An 18829-nucleotide genomic window follows, 5' to 3' on the forward strand; every position below is an offset into this window, starting at 1 on the left:
GGTGTGGTGGCTCATGCCTGTAATCCCAGGACTTTGGGAGACTGAGATGAGAACATCACCAGAGCCCAGGAGTCAAGATCAGACTGGGTGACATAACAAGAACCTGTCTCCACAAAAATTTAAAAAATTAGCCAGGTGTGGTTGCACATGCCTGTAGTCCCAGCTACCTGGGAGGCCGAGATGGGAAGATCACTTGGGGCCAAGAGTTTAAGGTCGCAATGAGCTATAACGGGTTTATTTTCTCTACTGACTCAAGTTAGCATCACAAGGCATACCAGTTGAGCACCCCAGCGTCTTTTAAGTCATTGCATATTAGAATTCTGAGGTAGGTGCTAAGTATGAAAAATGAGCAGACTCACTTTACAGATGCATTTTTCAGGAGCACCAGCTGTCGCAGGGGCCGTAAGCATACGAGTGAGGACAGAATTCCTGATTTTGTAATTCCAACACCATTGATTATTCCAGGCTGCCTGGAACAGCTGGTAAGGATTAGGACTACTAGCTCTCTGATCAGATTACCTGGGTACCTACCCTGTTCTGCTGGGTCCTAACGTGCTTACAAAAAGGATCACCAACATTAAGTGAAAAAAGCAAAGTGGCATACTGGGTTTTTTTTTTTTCACAAATGAGGCCAGGAACAAAGTGGTATATTGTATTTTAGTATTTTGGGCAAAAAAGTAAAACTTTTTTTAAAGGCCTGTATTTACTTATTGTGCATAAACTATCTGTTGCCTATAGCTTCCCCATCTATAAAACGTGGTTGGTGGAATTACATTAAATATTCCAAATGTTAGAACAATGCCTGGCACACCAAAGTACCATTTTATTTTAATTCTTAGTCCAAATAATTCCATGGCTTAATCATATTCTAAACCACCCTTTTAAAAGTCATTTTCTCTTCTGGGGTAGCTACAGCAGATAAAAAGATTTTAAAAATCATTTTCAATTGGCATAAACAACATGAAAACGTGTGGCAAGCCACAGCAAAACGTAATTACTGAAAGCTGCTTTAAATTAGGCCCAATGGCAGATTAGCCAACAGTGAAAGATGGTGAATCCGAGTTGTAAATCTCAAACTATTGGTTACTCTTTTATGATGTAGATAACTCAAATTCTTGTTTTTCTTTCTAAAAGGGGTCATGTTGATGTCTACTTGCAATCTATTTTAGGTCCGCCACTCTAAACGTATGAACAAGTTTAAGGGACATCTTAGATGTTCTTGTTCATCTTAGAATACGACCTTGGATTATGACTCCCAAAACAGGTGTAGGAGTCTTAACAATGTTACCGTTTCACAGCTAAGTTAGTAAAAAGCATACTGTATCTGCTGTAAAGTCGTGGGGGAAAGATGCGTCAGGATTATGTGCAAACCACAGGGTACGGGGAGAAGGGATTTCTTTTTTTTTTACTCTTAGGAGTACATTTATTGGAAAGAACTTTTTTTTTTTTTATTGTTGGGGATTCATTGAGGGTACAATAAGCCAGGTTACACTGATTGCAATGGTTAGGTAAAGTCCCTCTTGCAATCATGTCTTGCCCCCATAAAGTGTGACACACACCAAGGCCCCACCCACCTCCCTCCTTCCCTCTGTTTCCCCCCCATAACCATAATTGTCATTAATTGTCCTCATATCAAAATTGAGTACATAGGATTCATGCTTCTCCATTCTTGTGATGCTTTACTAAGAATAGGGGAGAAGGGATTTCTAAAAAGAAAACTTGCTTCAGTGTTTCAGAAGCCAGTCCACGGTAACAAACGCAGGCGTTCACCCCAGGCCACGAGGTTTTCTGCCGCCTCCCGGGCCCTTCCGCAGTCCCAGGCCGGAATAAAGTGACGTCAGGAGGGGGCGTGTCGGGGCGGGCCCTGGCGATCCAGCGCTGGGAGGCCCCGCCCCCCGCAGGTATCCGAGCGCCTGAGCGACGGCGGCGGTGCGGCCGGGGTCTGGTGCCGGAACTGGGCCACCGCGTGTCGCCGGGGCGCGCGCCGCGGGCGCCGGCCCAACCTCCGCTCTTTTGGGCCGGGTGCGGCGTCTTTCGCGGGGCCTGGCGTTCAGGTCCCGCTCCGGCTCCCGCCCACCTTCGGCCTCGACCGAGAGCAGAAATGTGATCTCTGCCCTGAGAAAATGCTTGTGGACAGTGTCTACCCCTAACGCCCGATAATAGGGCTCCGATGGGCTCAAACGCTTTAGTTCGTAAGCGGGAGAACTGCGATCTCCCCTCCCCCAACGAGTTTCAGCCGTGACCGCCACATCAGGATCGCAAGGTGGGGACGCGCAGTTGGTTTCTTAGTCATAAATCAATCTCCCGTGACTTCGCGGTTCCTTGGCTGCTGTTTTTAAAAGCATTCTCTACGAGGTGCTTTTAAAGCGTTTACTCTTTATCTGCAATCACGGTGGTTTGGGGGAAACCTGCCTGTATTCTGAGATAGCTTTGGAGTCAATGTTTTTTTATTTTTCCTGACTGAACAGTAATGAAAATTGGGCTGCTGTTATTTATGTTTTAGAAACATCTTTGGGCTATTTTGTCACTTTAATTATATTTAGAATTTTGGAATCTTTTTCAGGCAACTTTTAAAGAACTTCATCGTGATGCTGAATACCACACACACCCTATTAAAAATTACTGCTTAAATGGTAATCGGTCCATATTTTCAAACAGGGGCGGTGCCTGTGGCTCAGAGGGGTAGGGTGCCGGTCCCATGTGCTGGAGGTGGCGGGTTCAAACCCAGCCCCAGCCAAAAAAAACACAAACATATTTTCAAACAGACTAATTCAACTGAAAGCATACATATCTCCAATATTACAATTTTATGATTGTAGAAAGTATTTAAGTTTGCAATGCCACATTTCAATGAACTGTGCGTATTTCACAGAGATCACTTTTTTATTTTTATTTTACTAAAGTGACATCTTTTTTTTTCCAAATTAATATGAGGGTACAAACGATTGGGTTATAATGTTTGCATTTGTTAGGTAAGGTCCCTGTTGTGTCCTGCACACGGGAAGTATGCCATATCCCCTTACATTGTCCCTATTAGGTGGGAGCACACAAATCCTCCTCCCTCTTCTGTCCCCCCAACTTGAATTAAATTGAGTTTTTTCTTCTATGGGCATGTCTGAGTTCATCTACTGGCTTCATATTAGTATCGAGAACATCCGATACTTGCTTTTCCATTCTCATGATACTTTACTAAGGACAATGTTCCCCAACTCTATCCAGGTTAATACAAAAGATGTAAAGTCTCCATTTTTTTCATGAATAGTATTCCATGGTATTTATATACCATAGTCTATTAATCTCTTTATGGGTCGATGGGTACTTGATTCCACATCTTAGTGATTGTAAATTGAGCTGTGATAAACAATCTGTGTAAATGTCCTTATAATAATTTTTTTTCTTCTGCATAGAAGCCTAGTAATGGGATTGTGGGATCAAAGTGAAGTTCTCTTTTGAGTTCTTTAAGGATTCTCCATACTTCTTTCCCAAGAGTTGTATTAATTTGCAATTCCACCAACATCATAAAAGTGTTTCCTTCTCTCCACATCAGTGCCAGCATCTGCAGCTTTGAGATTTTATGATGTGGGCTACACTGACTAGGGTAGTTTGGATTTGCATTTCTCTAATGATTAGGGATGATGAGCATTTTTTCATATGTATGCTGGCCATTTGTCTATCTTCTTCAGAGAAGGTTTTATTCATGAAGTAACATTATTTTTGATACTTTTTCCTCAGCAATATCCACCATCATTTTGATTTTTTTTTTTCTTTCTTTTTGAGACCGAGTGTCACTCTGAGGCCCTGGCCAGACTGCTATAGTACCAGCTTAGCTCATAGCAACCTCAAACTTCTGGACTCAAGCAATTCTCCTGTCTCAGGCTACCCAGTAACTGGAAGTACAGGCAACCTGACACTACTTTGACTAATTTTTCTTTTTTTTTTTTTTTGAGACAGAGTCTCACTTTGTTGCCCTTAGAAGGGTGCTATGGCATCACAGCTCACAGCAATCTCAAACTCTTAGGCTCAAGCCTCTTGCCTCAGCCTCCAAGTGTCCCCTCCCCTCCCACAACGCCCAGCTATTTTCAGAGATGAGGTCTCACTCTGGCTCAGGCTGGTCTTGAACTCGTGAGCTCAGGCAATCCACTCACCTTGGCTTCCCAGAGTGCTAGGATTACAGGCGTGAGCCACTGACCCCGGCCTAATTTTTCTATTTTTGATAGCGATAGGTTTTGCCCTTGCTCAGGCTGATCTTGAACTCCTGAGCTCAAGCAATCCTCCTGGCTGGGCTTTCCAGAGTCCTAGGATTACAGCTACCATAGCCAGCCTGATTTTTCATTTCTTTTTTAGATTAGGTGTTAGCTATGATTGTTGGATTCCATGTAAAATTTTGAAATATTCAGCTTGCAGTCTTTGTTTTCCTTCCCTTCACTAAATAACTAACTTTAGATTCTAAAAAAATTGCCATTCCTGTTTAAATATGTACCTTAGTATATTTTCCAAACCCAAACTACTGTTAGAAAAGGCATGGAAAATAAGTGTAGTGTGGCACCCTAATCTTAATCTGCGATAACACCATGCAGTTAATATTACTCTGATATACTAACACAGCTGATTGTAGGAATCTACCCCCAAGGAGAATACTCATTAATGAATATTTCCAAGAAAATTAATGAGAGGGCATCATTTTATTGCTAGTGATTCATTTTCATTAGTACTGCTTAACACCTTTCTCTTATTACAAGCAGTGACTGGGGTATCACGGTAATGTTATTTCACAATGTAGATGATTGGTTGAGGGCACTAGGAAAATTCAATGTGAAAAAAAGAATTTCTGAAAGGAGAGAAGCTAAAAATGTAGACATTATAGAAAAGGCTTTTGTGGACAAGAACAGATTAGTTGTATATATTTCTGGGGAAACTTTATTTGGCCTAGATTCTTTCACTGAAACTATCTCAAAGTTAATGAAAATGAGAAGGTTAGAAACCTTTTTAATGAAAAAATAGAGAAACCTGATTTTTTTTTTTTTTTTTTTTTGAAACAGGATCTCAAAACTAAACTTTCACCCTGGGCAGAGTGCTCTGGCATCACAGTTCACAGCAACCTCAAACTCTTGGGTTTAAGCGATTCTCTTGCCTCAGCCTCCCAAGTAGCTGGGACTACAGGTGCTCGCCACAACGCCCAGCTATGTTTTTTGTTGTTTCAATTGTTTAGGTGGTCTGGGCTGGGTTCCAACCCGCCACCCTCTGTGTATGTGGTTGGCGACGAAACGGGCGCCAAGCCAATGTTTAGAATGTTATCTATAAGAAGTGGTTAAAAAAAAAAAAGAAGAAGACATAGGAAAGCTACTGCAGATTTCTTTCTCTCAAGAAAGAAAGGAAAGGTGTTTGGATTATGAAAAATAACTGAAAACTAGCTATTAAAATAACTATATTCTATAAACCAAGAAAGTACCATACAAATTTGCCTTAACTGTGCTTTCTAATTGTTTTCCTCTTCCACGTGATCGTGGGTTCCTCTCCATAAGGAAATACTTCTGAACACGCCACAGTATTCTAATTAGCATTGGACACATAGTAAGTTCTGAGATACACACTTGCTAATAAGTTGATTGGAGAAGTTGGGCAGTGAATTCCACACCTGGGAGAAAGGACTGATCCGGTAATTAGCTTATTAAAATAAACGTTCATCTTTCCTCAGAGGAGCGTTTCCCAGGGCCTGCCCTGAGAGCCATCCAAAAAGGCCTTGTCTTATCCAATCTCACCCTAGATTTATGCTGAAATGCAGTTTCAGTCAGTAAGAAGACAGAAAACAAAGGTACTTATTTAAATAGGAGAAGAATGTTCTTACACTACTTGGGGGGTAGGAAACTGGGCGAATAAGCTTGCTGAAGCTGTAGATCTCAGTCTCTACGTGAGATCATGTGGAAAAATTGAATTTGATGCATTCTTTTTAGGTTTCTCATGTTTGCAACCGAATCACTGTACACTTTAAAAAAGGTACCACGAGGGTACACACACTTTCTCAGGATCTTTTTGGGGTAACAAAACCAAAATTAGATGTAAAGTTAAGTGTAGGACTGAAGTCTGTCTAAACTGAAAATCTGGACATCTAGAATACCATAGTGGGTGAGGTTTATTACAGATAAAAGCAGCTGGCTTTCAGGGGAAGGAACTAAGAGGCCAGCGCAGGAGCAGATTCGTCCCGCTCACTGACGCCCTGAAGAACCGCCTTCAGATTCTTGAGCCTAGAAGGCGGCCCCCAGTCCCTGGCCTCCGCCCAAGCCTCTCGAGGTCCGGGGACTTGGTGCTCCTCCCAGACGGGAGGAGCCAGCCTGGGACTAGGCTGCGACTAGCAGAGAAAGAGGCTCTAGGGGGGACTGGCCAGATGGCAAGGCTGAGGACTGGAGCTGGACTGCGGGGGGAAGGGACATTCAAATCTCCACACAACCTTTTCGATTAAGCCAGGAATAATGGAGGGAAGATACTGGACAGCCGCTCCAAGCTGCCTCCTCGCCGCAGCAGTCCCCCCCGCCCCCCAGAGGGTGCGGAGAGTAATTCATACAAAAGAGGGCTCGCCCCTGCTTTAGGGAATCCCAGGGACCGTCGGTAAACTCCCACTAACCTAGAACCGAGAGATCGCCGCGTCCCCGCCTCCCACCCACTCGCTCTCGTCGTCGTTGGGGTCGAGAGGAGCATGCGCGAGGAGCGGCGTGCCCTTTAGTGGGCAGGGCGCACATCGCCCACAGTCCCCGGGAAGTTGGGGGGAGGGGACGGCAATTGAACCGGTGCCTAGTGGAGGTGGCGCAGGGTAAACTGGGAAAGTGGTGTCGTGTGCTGGCTCCGCCCTTTTCCCGAGGGTTGGGGAGAACCGTATATAAGTGCGGTAGTCGCCCTGAACGTTCTTTTTCGCAACGGGTTTGCCGCCAGAACACAGGTGAGTGCCGGGTGTGGCTTCCGCCGGCCTGGCCGCCCTCGGTGGGTCGCGGCCCTCGCGTGCTTTTCTCTAGCGCCTGGTCGCTGGGCCACTTTACGAGGTTCTCGATCCCGAATTCCCGGTTGGAAGTGGGGTGGGGGAGTGCGAGGCCTTGCACTTTTTTCAGGAGCCTCTTGGCCTCGTGCGCGCGGGGAGGCCTGGCTCGGGCGCCGTGGCCGCCGCGTGCGAATCCGCTCTCCCTTCGCGCCTGCCCCGCTCCCGCCGTCCTTATCTCTTAGAGCTTTTTTTAAGTGAGCAGCCACGATTTCCCCCCGGCGGGACCGTCCCGGGGAGGTTGGGCTGGGCGTCCGCGAGCTCGCCGTCCGGTTTGGTGGCCGTGGGGGCGTCCAGGGCGACGGCGGGGCCCGCGGGGCTCAGCGCACATGTCGGGCGACGCGAGGCGGGGCGGCGGCTCCGGTGGCCGCCCCACCCCACCCCGGCGGCCCGCGAAGCACCGGTTGCGTGCGCGGAAAGATGGCCGCTCCCGGGCCTGCCGGGGGAGCTCAAAATGGAGGACGCGGCGGCCGGGGAGCGGGCGGGTGAGTCACCCACACAAAGGAAAAGGGCCTTGCCTTCGGCGGCCGCCGCTTCCTGTGCCCCCGCGCCGGCCCGGCCGCCGTCCGTGCTCTGGGCTCCCTCCTCCCAGCCTCGGGAGCGCGGCCCCGCCGGCGTGGGGGAGGAGATTTCAGGCGACGGAGTTTCCCCCTCACTTGGTGGGTGGAGACTGAAGAGTTGGGCCCGCGCAGCTGGCAGTGGTTGTAATTCTCCTTGGAATTTGCCCTTTGAGTTCAGCTCCTGGCTTATTCTCAAGCCTTTCAACAGTGGTTCAGAGGGTTTTTTTCCTTCCATTTTAGGTGTTGTGAAAACCGCCCATACTATCCAAAATGGGGAAGGAAAAGACTCATATCAACATCGTTGTCATTGGACACGTAGATTCGGGCAAATCCACCACTACTGGCCATCTGATCTACAAATGTGGTGGCATTGACAAGAGAACCATTGAAAAATTCGAGAAAGAGGCTGCTGAGGTATGTGCAACAGCACAAAGGGGAAGCTAGTTCAACCAATACAGCGTTTAGTAGTAGTAAGTGATAGTACTTTTTCCAAACAAAAGTTACATGTATTTGGATGTTAAGAGGTAAAATTACCTAATTCACTTTTTAATATCTGTTCTGTAACCACTGTAAAGTCACTTGGGTTTAGCCAATTGTAAAGTATAAATATACTTATGCAAGGAATTTCAGTCTGGAGTATTAGTCATGTCTTAGTAACCACTATTAATCTTAACAGATGGGAAAGGGCTCCTTCAAGTACGCGTGGGTCTTGGATAAACTGAAGGCTGAACGTGAGCGTGGTATCACCATTGATATCTCCCTGTGGAAATTTGAGACCAGCAAATACTATGTTACTATCATTGATGCCCCAGGACACAGAGACTTTATCAAAAACATGATTACAGGCACATCTCAGGTTTGTGAGATCAATAACTTTGGGTATGGTTTTAATATTAGAAAAATTGGATTTGTCATTTATACCATCTAATGGGATTATTTTTTCCTTAAAAGGCTGACTGTGCTGTCCTGATAGTTGCTGCTGGTGTTGGTGAATTTGAAGCTGGTATCTCAAAGAATGGGCAGACCCGTGAGCATGCCCTTCTGGCTTACACACTGGGTGTGAAACAACTAATTGTTGGCGTTAACAAGATGGATTCCACTGAGCCGCCCTACAGCCAGAAGAGATACGAGGAAATCGTTAAAGAAGTCAGCACTTACATTAAGAAAATTGGCTACAACCCTGACACAGTAGCATTCGTGCCAATTTCTGGTTGGAATGGTGACAACATGTTGGAGCCAAGTGCAAACGTAAGTGACTTTTGAGACAGTTGCTGAAAAGCTCTGGGAGTGGCAATTTGATGGTAACATTGACCATCTTCTGTTTTACTTAGATGCCTTGGTTCAAGGGATGGAAAGTCACCCGGAAGGATGGCAATGCCAGTGGAACCACGCTGCTTGAAGCTCTGGATTGCATTCTGCCACCAACTCGTCCAACTGACAAGCCCTTGCGTCTGCCTCTGCAGGATGTCTACAAAATTGGTGGTAAGTGTATTTTAAAGTACTGTAAAGGCAGAACTTAGGCTTGGTTAAATGCCATCTGCATTTAGATACTTAAAATGTTATGCTATTTTAGGTATTGGTACTGTCCCTGTGGGCCGAGTGGAGACTGGTGTTCTCAAACCTGGCATGGTGGTCACCTTTGCTCCAGTTAATGTTACAACTGAAGTAAAGTCTGTTGAAATGCACCATGAAGCTTTGAGTGAAGCTCTTCCAGGAGACAACGTGGGCTTCAATGTCAAGAATGTGTCTGTCAAAGATGTTCGTCGTGGCAATGTTGCTGGTGATAGCAAAAATGACCCACCAATGGAAGCAGCTGGCTTCACTGCTCAGGTAAGGCAATGTAATTACTATGTTCTTAACTTGCTTCAGAACCCAAAGTCTGTTAGACGCTGAACACAAATTTCTGTTCCAAGGTGATTATCCTGAATCATCCAGGCCAAATTAGTGCTGGCTACGCTCCTGTACTGGATTGTCACACAGCTCACATTGCCTGCAAGTTTGCTGAGCTGAAGGAAAAGATTGACCGCCGCTCTGGTAAAAAGCTGGAAGATGGCCCTAAATTCCTGAAATCCGGTGACGCCGCCATCGTCGATATGGTTCCTGGCAAACCCATGTGTGTTGAGAGCTTCTCAGATTATCCTCCTCTGGGTAAGGATGATTACTTAAGCACAATAAGTAAAATAGGAAAAATGTTGTTGCAAACCAAGTGTTTCTCACAATGAACCTAAATTTGTCTTAATAGGTCGTTTTGCTGTTCGTGACATGAGACAGACAGTTGCTGTTGGTGTCATCAAAGCAGTGGACAAGAAGGCTGCTGGAGCTGGCAAGGTCACCAAGTCTGCCCAGAAAGCTCAGAAGGCTAAATGAATATTATCCCTAATACCTGCCACCCCAGTCTTAATCAGTGGTGGAAGAACGGTCTCAGAACTGTTTGTTTCAATTGGCCATTTAAGTTTAATAGTAAAAGACTGGTTAATGATAACAATGCATCGTAAAACCTTCAGAAGGAAAGGAAAATGTTTTGTGGACCATTTGTTTCTTTTTGTGTGGCAGTTTTAAGTTATTAGTTTTTAAAATCAGTACTTTTTAATGGAAACAACATGACCAAAAATCTGTCACAGAATTTTGAGACCCATTAAAACAAAGTTTAATGAGAAACCTGTGTCGTCTTTGGGTCAGCACTAAACAATTAATAGAAATGCTTAGGTGATGGATGTGCTGAAACAGAAAATGCTTGAGTTGATGTTTGTGTTACTAAAGAGATGGTAAAGTAGCTAATAGTTACTTAAATGTAAAATTAAGTAGTAACAAGCTACTCCACTTCAAGGAAAAGGAATGTGAGGATTAACTGTTAACCTACTTCCACGGGAATTTCATCTGAATACAAAGTTATGTAAAATATTAACATTACTAAACAGTGGACAAGGGTTTTGAGGTAAACTATATCATAGTGAAGGCTTTATTAAAGTTTGAAATCGTTTTGGATGTTGCCAAGTGGCATTGATTACCAGCGCAGGGTACTTAACAACTATTAAGGTTTTGAACCTCCCTAATTAGTTGGACAAAAATGAATCTGCTATCTGCTACATCTTTCTTTGGAATAACCAACAATTTATAAATTGTCCAAAGGGGACTAAGGGAGGGCCAATGGCTAATAGGAAGGAAACTAAGGGGTCATAAGAAGTAAATTGGTTTCCTTGAGTGACAGTGATCGACTCATTTAAGTTCCTGGTTTTAGACACTTTGGCATTTGAAATACAGCAGTTTTTCCATGGATCTTTGTGGAGTTTTGACAGTAATTCTGTGTATCAAACCTTATCTCTAAATGATTGTTTTGATTATGGAGTTTTGAATTCAGCTTAGGCAAAGTTTATTTAAGACATGTTACACAGGGAAACGTAAGAGGGATTTAAGGGGATCAAGACTGGTCACCTACAATAGTGGTTTCAATTCAAAGATTACCCAATTCAGCTGCCTGTAGCAACCATAGATAAATGAGGGAAAGATCGTTTTATTTTTTCTTTTGGAGGAAAAGACTTAAGGCATGTCTTATCACTTAACAGTACTCTCCAGGCATTGTGGGGCTATAAGTTGGCTAAAGATTTTGTTCTCGGTTTCCTTTGTTTTAAGCTTGCTGTTTATTGGATTGATTAAAGGAGACAAAGATAAGATTCTTAGGACTAGCTTGCCAATAGGTGTGTTGAACTGAATTGGCATAGCTGATCACATGCCCAAGAATCAAAAGTACAACTGGAAAATTGCTATCACCATGGGATAGGGAAGGGAAGAACTGGAAGCTCTAGGTTAGCTAATTTGTATCCTAAGATTCAATTCCTCTGAAACGCAGTGTGTGATTAAGGTAATTGTATGAGCACCACCTACTGGCTCTCAGCATAAACTGCACTGAATTTTTGACTTGATAAGGTGTAGCGTATTTTACACAGTGTTGTGTTGGAATGTACAAAAACACTTGCAGAGGTTTTCAAGACAATTGCCTGATATTAGTATTGTACTTTTAAAATCATGTTTTATATTGAAAAGCTACATTTGGTTGTAACTTCAGATGTGAACTTAAAAGTTCACCCTAGGAATTCTATTAGAAATATGAAAGCGGAAAAGGCATTCTAGTTAAAAAACATTTGCCAATAAGGTATTTGATTTTTTTTTTTTTCCTTCTAACTCACTGTATACCTATGTAAGGAGCTCGATTTCAGTGCTTTTTCCCACAGTCCCCTTGATCACCTCATTTCTCAGGTGCTTCAGCCCTCAGCTATTTTTCTCAAGGAAGTCTGTTCCTCTTGGGACAGGATTTGTTCCAAAATGACTTCAGTCCAGCTTCAATTCTTGCTCCATAAAGAATGTTGACAAATCAATAGGCCATTAGTACTAGGTTAGTCAGTACTTTGTTAACATGACCTTACAAAATTTTTTTAGTGACTATTGCAGTTACATCCTAGCTTGATTCCAAAAGGCTTCATTTGAGGAAACTTAAAACTTTGACCTGTTTATTTCCACCTGTCAAAAACTTACCTTTTACTTGTTGACTGGTTTTAGTAGGCCCACGGATCTATAAGGGTTAAATAGTTTCTGATCCCTGGGATACATAAAGGATATTTCAGTAATTCTAAGCAAAAGATATTAGACAGCTTGAAGCAAGAGACTTAAAATTCTGTTTGAAGTATTTACTGTAAAATATTTTTAAAGTAGGTCTGCAAGTTTTGACATGTATACAGTTAACCACAACTAAATTACAGAACTCCCATCATCCCCAAAGTTAGCCTAAGCCCCTTTGTAGCCAACCCCCTCACCCCGGCCCTTGGTAACCACTGACATGTTCACTATCCTTATTTCTTTGCAGGACTCATGCAGTTTATAACCTTGAGTCTAGCCTCAAAGTTTTGCTTTTGAGACTCAACCATTTTGCATACGCCAGTAATCTGTTCCTTTTTAAATGGATGTATGACGGTTTGTATCCATTCCCAGCTGAGGGACATTTGGTTTCCAGTTTGGGGTGATTATGAATAAAGCTGCTATAAACATTTACATATAGGCTTGTGTGTAATATACATCTTCATTTTACTTGTATAGATACGTAGGAATGGGACTACGGGGCTGTGTGGTAAAATATACTTCACAGGAAACTGCCAAGTTACTTTACTAAATGAACCATTTAGTATTCGAGAGATTTTTTGGGGGTGGGAGAGAAGTGCCATGATGGCAGCCTAGTTCATAGCAACCTGAAGTTCTTGGGTTGAAGTGATACACTTGCTTCAACCTCCCAAGTAGCTAAGATTACTGGTGCCCACCGCAAAACCTTTTAGTAGAGATAGGATCTCACTCGGTTCAGGCTGGTTCAGGCAGTTTACCCGCTTCTGCCTCCCAGAATGCTAAGATTACAAGGTGAGTTACTGCACCTGGCCAAGAGATTTTAATTTTTTTTTTTTTTTTGTAGAGACAGAGTCTCACTTTATCACCCTTGGTAGAGTGCCGTGGCGTCACACAGCTCACAGCAACCTCCAACTCCTAGGCTTAGGCGATTCTCTTGCCTCAGCCTCCCAAGTAGCTGGGATTACAGGTGCCCGCCACAACGCCCGGCTATTTTTTTTGTTGCAGTTTGGCCGGGGCTGGGTTTGAACCCACCACCCTCGGCATGTGGGGCCGGCGCCCTACCCGCTGAGCCACAGGCGCCGCCCGATTTTAATTTTTTTATTTTTGAGATAGTCTCACTTACTTGCTCTCAGTAGAATGCGGTGGCATACATAGCTCATAGAAACTCAAAGTCTTGAACTCAAGTGATTCTCTTTCCTCAGCCAAGTAGCTGGGAATACCGGCACCCTTCACAACACCTGATTAGAGACAGGGTCTCGTTCTTGCTCAGGCTGGCTAAGCGATTAGTTTTTTTTTGTTTTTTTTTTTTTGTAGAGACAGAGTCTCACTTTATGGCCCTCGGTAGAGTGCCGTGGCCTCACACAGCTCACAGCAACCTCCAACTCCTGGGCTTAAGTGATTCTCTTGCCTCAGCCTCCCGAGTAGCTGGGATTACAGGCGCCCGCCACAACGCCCGGCTATTTTTTGGTTGCAGTTTGGCCGGGGCCGGGCTTGAACCCTCCACCCTCGGTATATGGGGCCGGCGCCTACTGACTGAGCCACAGGCGCCGCCCGCGATTAGTTTTTTTAAGGAAGAAAAATAGTGTTACAAAGATTCTTCAGGACAATGAAGAAAAGTAATTTGTTTAGAAATACTGTGCATACTAGCACTCTCCTAGGCGTTGAGAATAGCGCTGTGAATGACATGGACAGCTGAATTTGTAGTGAGGAAGCTGTGGTGGTGACGACTATGAAGGAAAACGGGTATTATGAGGGAGATGAGCAAAAAGGGATCTATTTAGACCAGCCAGAGATTTTTGTCAGGAATAGCTGAGGCCTGAGGGAAGGGTAAGTAGGAGTTAATAGGAGAAGAAGACATATTACTTTTAAATATCTCAGAGTATATGATGCTTAACATGGCCTCGTGACAATTACACAGGATCACAAAAACTGAGGAGAAAACTTCATCTTTTGAGTCTAACCTACTCAGTCAATTTTAAGACGGGATGTCCTATTTCCCAGGCTGGAGTACAGTGGCGTGACCATAGGTAACTGTAACCTCCAATACCTAGACTTGACTTTTATTTTTCATAGAGACAGTCTCCCTATCTTGCCCACACTGGTCTTGCATTGGCTTCAGCAATCCTTCCTCCTTGGCCTCTGAAAGTGCTGGGGTTGCAGTCATGAGCCACAGCACCTAGTTCAAATCAACTTTCAATCTATTCAATGAAATCTTCGTATGTCATAATGTTAGAGACATCCCATTGAATCCCTCACCACTCTGTAGCGAGCAGATACCTCTACTACGGAAGACAGACTGATGTATAAAAAGGTTAGGTAAGGAGGCCTTACCTTCTCCTAAGTTACCCTATTGCCTGTCTGTTCCTTCCAGTCATTATATCTAGGCTCTAGTACAATCATGATTTCATTTGCTTTTCTATAAAAGCCACAGATGTACTCGAAGACACCACTGGGTACCCCTTAGTCCCATCTGAGCTAAACACTTTCAGTTCCTACAGTTGTTTCTTACTCTGGGGTCACAGTGCCTAGATTCTTCCCATGCTGTTCTTTTTTCCAGTTGATAGCTTTTTTTATCTTTTTTTTTTTTCGAGACAGAGTCTCGCTATGTTGCCCTCAGTAGAGTGAGTGTCATAGCATCACCACTCACAGCAACCTCCAACATAGCTGGGACTACAGGTGCCCGCCACAAGGCCTGGCCATTTTTTTTGCTGCAGTTGTCATCATTTACCAGGCCCAGCCGGGTTCAAACCTGCTAGGCCGGGTGTATATGGCCGGTGCCCTACCCACCAAGCTACTCGTGCTGCCCTCCAGTCGATAGCTTTTAAAGTTTTCACCAAAATCAGTTAAGGCTGTGGATGCATCAAATACTGTTCTCTTGGTGGTGGCCCAGCTACTCGGGAGGCTGAGGCAAGAGAATCGCTTAAGCCCAAGAGTTTGAGGTTGCTGTGAGCTATGACACCACTGCAGTCTATTCAGGGTGACAGCTTAAGACTGTCTCAAAAAAAAAAAAAATACTTTTCTCTTAATACAGAGGTGTTTCTGTTAATATGACTCAAGATAAATCATCTTTGGAGGGAGTTACTTTCTTAAATTGATGAATTTGGACTATATGATCAGTGGTGTCAATAGAAAAAGGTTATCCCTTTCATCATTTATCTGATTGGAGAATACCCTCTCTCAGACTGTTGTGAAGATGAATGAGTATATAATAGGGCATCCTTTGCTCAAGTATCTGGCCTCCTGTAAGTAGCCAATAAATAGTAGCTTTTATTAATTACAGTTTGGAAGATCACAGCACGGTTGCTTTAAGCAACTCCATTGTACTTACAAACTGTGGTTAACAAACATCACCTGATTTTTATTTTTTTATTTTTATTTTTATTTTTATTTTTTGTTTGTTTTTTTGAGACAGAATGTCACTGGCTGTTTTCTGTTGTTTAGCCGGCTTGGGCCTGGTTCAAACCCACCAGCCCCGGTGTATGTGGCCGGTGCCTTGACCACTGAGCTACAGGCACCAAACCATCATCACCTGATTTTTAATTAATTAGTATATTTTTTGGTTAAGCAGACCTTGGGCAAGTTCAAACACGCCACCCCTGGTGCACAGGGCCAGCACTGTAACCACTGAGCTATGGGGACCCAGGCTTTTTTTTAAGGCTAATCAAGTGAAGCAGTAGGTGGGGAGACCTAAAATTTTTATTTTATTTATTTATTTATTTTTTTGAAGTTTTTGGCCGGGGCTGAGTTTAAACCCACCACCTCCAGCATATGGGGCCGGCGCCCTACTCCGTTGAGCCACAGGAGACACCCTATTATTTTTTGAGACAGAATCTCACCATGTTGCCCTCGGTAGAGTGCAGAGGCATCACAGCTCACAGCAACCTCAAAGTTTTGGGCTTAAGCGATTCTCTGGCCTCAGCCTCCCAAGTAGCTGGGACTACAGAGGCCCGCCACAACACCCAGCTATTTTTTGTTGCAATTGTCATTGTTTAGCTGGCCTGGGCCCGTTCGAACCCACCAACCTCCGTATAATGTGGCTGGCGCCATAACCACTACACTATAGGCACCAAGCCAGACCTAATTTTTTCAAAATGCACATTTATTTTAGGAAAATCTTTACTTTTTATTTTATTGTATTTTTATTGAGACAGTTTCACTTTATCACCCTTAGTAGAGTGCCATGGCATCATAGTTCACAGCCACCTCAAACTCTTGGGCTTAAAAGGTTCTCTTGCCTCAGCCTCCCTAGTACTTAGGACTATAGGCACCCACTACAACACCCGGTTATTATTTTTTTTTATTTTAGCAGGCCCAGGCAGAGTTCGAACCTACCACCCTGGAGCATGTAGCCGGTGCCCAACCACTGAGCGATGGGCACCTAGCCAATTCTGAGAAAATCTTTAAACTTCATTTGTATGGTTATTTTTTTCCTTACAAATATACCCTTTTTTTGTCTTTTTGAGATAAGAGTCTCACTCTGTTGCCCGGGCTAGAGTGCCATGGTATCAGCCTAGCTCATAACAACCTCAAACTCTTGGATTCAAGGGATCCTCCTGCGTCAGCCTCCCAAGTAGCTGGGAGTACAGGCACTCCCATGACCCTGGGCTAATTTTTCTATTTTTAGTAGAAACATAGTCTCCCTCTTGCTCAGGGTGCTCTTGAACTCCTGATCTCAAGCAATCCGCCCAACTCGGCCTCCTAGAGTGCTAGGATTAGAGGTGTGAGTCACCTCTTAATAAAATACACTTTTATTTTGGAATAACTAGGTTTACAGAAAAGTTGCAAAGATAAGAGTTTCCACATACCCCTCACCTAGTTTGTATTCCCTAATGTATCATCTAATATAACTATAGTATGTTTGTCAAAATTAAGAAAACAGCATTGGGTTGGGCGCAGTGGCTCATATCTGTAATCCAGCACTCTGGGAGGCCAGGGTAGGTGCACTGCCTGAGTTCACAGGTTTGAGACCAGCCTGAGCAAGAGCAAGACCCCATCTCTAAAAATAGCTGGGTGTTGTGGCAGGCACCTATACTCCCAGCTACTCAGGAGGCTGAGGCAAGAGAATCACTTGAGCCCAAGAGTTTGAGGTTGCTGTGAGCTATGACACTATAGCACTCTACTGAGGGCAACAAAGTGAGATTCTGTCTCCAAAAAAAAAAAAGGAAGAAAGAAAAAAGATAACAACATTGGTGTGTTACTGTTAATTTCCAGGCTTTATTCACATCTCACCAAATTTCTATTAATATTTTTTTCTGTTCCAGGATGCCACACCACTGTATCATTAATTTAAAAAACTTAAATTGGGCTGGGTGCGGTGGCTTACACCTGTAATCCTAGAACTCTGGAAGGCCAAGGCAGGTGGATTGCTTAAACTCAGGAGTTTGAGACCAGCCTGAGCAAGAGCAGAACCCCATCTCTACTAAAAATAGAGAAACTAGCTGAGCATTTTGTGGCAGGTGCCTGTAGTCCCAGCTACTTGAGAAGCTGAGGCAGAACAATTACCTGAACCCAGGAGTTTGAGGTTGCTGTGAACTATGACTCCACAGCACTCTACCCAGGCTGACAGGGTGAGACTCTGTCTCTAAATAAATAAATACGTAAGTGGTGTGTGATGGCTGCAAACAGCAGCCTCCTTGTTTACAGCGTGTGCGGGTCATTCTAAAGCAGTGGTTCTCAACCTTCCTAATGCTGAGATGCATTTTCATTGTCACAAAGTGGTCGCGACCCACAGTTTGAGAAGTGTGCTCTAAGGGGGTTAAGGGGTGTCCAATCTTTTTACTTTTCTGTAGTACATTGGAAGTGGTAAGAGTCGTCTTGGGCCTAACACTAAATACACAAACACTAACAACAACTGATAAGCAAAAGAAAAGATCCATGCATACTTTTTGTGATATCTGACACCACAGATAAAACAGTCTTCAAATATCTGCATGCGGCCCACAGGCTGCAGATTGGACACCCTTTATTAAGGGTCCATCGGAGATAGCACCTTCCAATGTACTTTCAAGTTTCAGACCTCGCACTGTCCCCAATCTAGGCTTCAGACAGATATGCAAAGTGCTTCTGGAAAGCTACAGTGCACCGTGGCCAGGGTTCACATTGGCCAAGTCTTCAAGTCCATCTCCACCAAGCTGCAGTACAAGGCGCATGTGATTGAGGCCTTATGGCCTGGCTGCCCAAAGATCCACATCTCAAAGAAGTCGGGCTTCACTGAGTTTAATGCAGATGGTGGCGAGAAGCTGCTCACCCTCGATGGATGTGGGGTCAGATACATCCCCAGTCATGGCCCCTGGACATGTAGCAGATATGCATTCATGAGGGCTTCCTCTGTGCTGTCCTCTCTTTACCCAGGCCCACCAATAAATCTATTTCCTGTACAAAACAACAAAACCCCAAACTCAAATATTGAGAGTTTCCATTTATCTATGCTATATTTCATCACCTGGTTGACATAATTTTGAATCTCAAGACTGCTAACTAGCATGATACATAAAAATGTGGGCTCTGTGACTTACAAATCTGGTATGTTTCTGAGTAAATTGTTGATAATTACTAAACAAACTTGGTTAGGTCCAAAGACAGAGAGGCCTGAGGTTCTACGCTGGGTTGGTCATGGTGGTCCAGCTAATCGCAAATT

General features: G+C 44.0%; 1 protein-coding gene across 1 annotated transcript; it reads left to right on the top strand.

The window, feature by feature from the left end:
- Window positions 1-6673: 6673 nt before the first annotated feature.
- Window positions 6674-10242, top strand: EEF1A1 (eukaryotic translation elongation factor 1 alpha 1). The gene is made up of 8 exons (XM_053601169.1): window positions 6674-6931; window positions 7825-7998; window positions 8261-8440; window positions 8536-8832; window positions 8916-9066; window positions 9158-9414; window positions 9498-9732; window positions 9827-10242. Exons 2-8 carry the CDS (start codon window positions 7855-7857, stop codon window positions 9949-9951), a joined length of 1389 nt encoding a protein of 462 aa, XP_053457144.1. The 5' UTR covers window positions 6674-6931; window positions 7825-7854; the 3' UTR covers window positions 9952-10242.
- Window positions 10243-18829: the final 8587 nt, after the last annotated feature.

Source organism: Nycticebus coucang, chromosome 9, assembly GCF_027406575.1.
Source record: "Nycticebus coucang isolate mNycCou1 chromosome 9, mNycCou1.pri, whole genome shotgun sequence".
Lineage (NCBI taxonomy): Eukaryota > Metazoa > Chordata > Mammalia > Primates > Lorisidae > Nycticebus > Nycticebus coucang.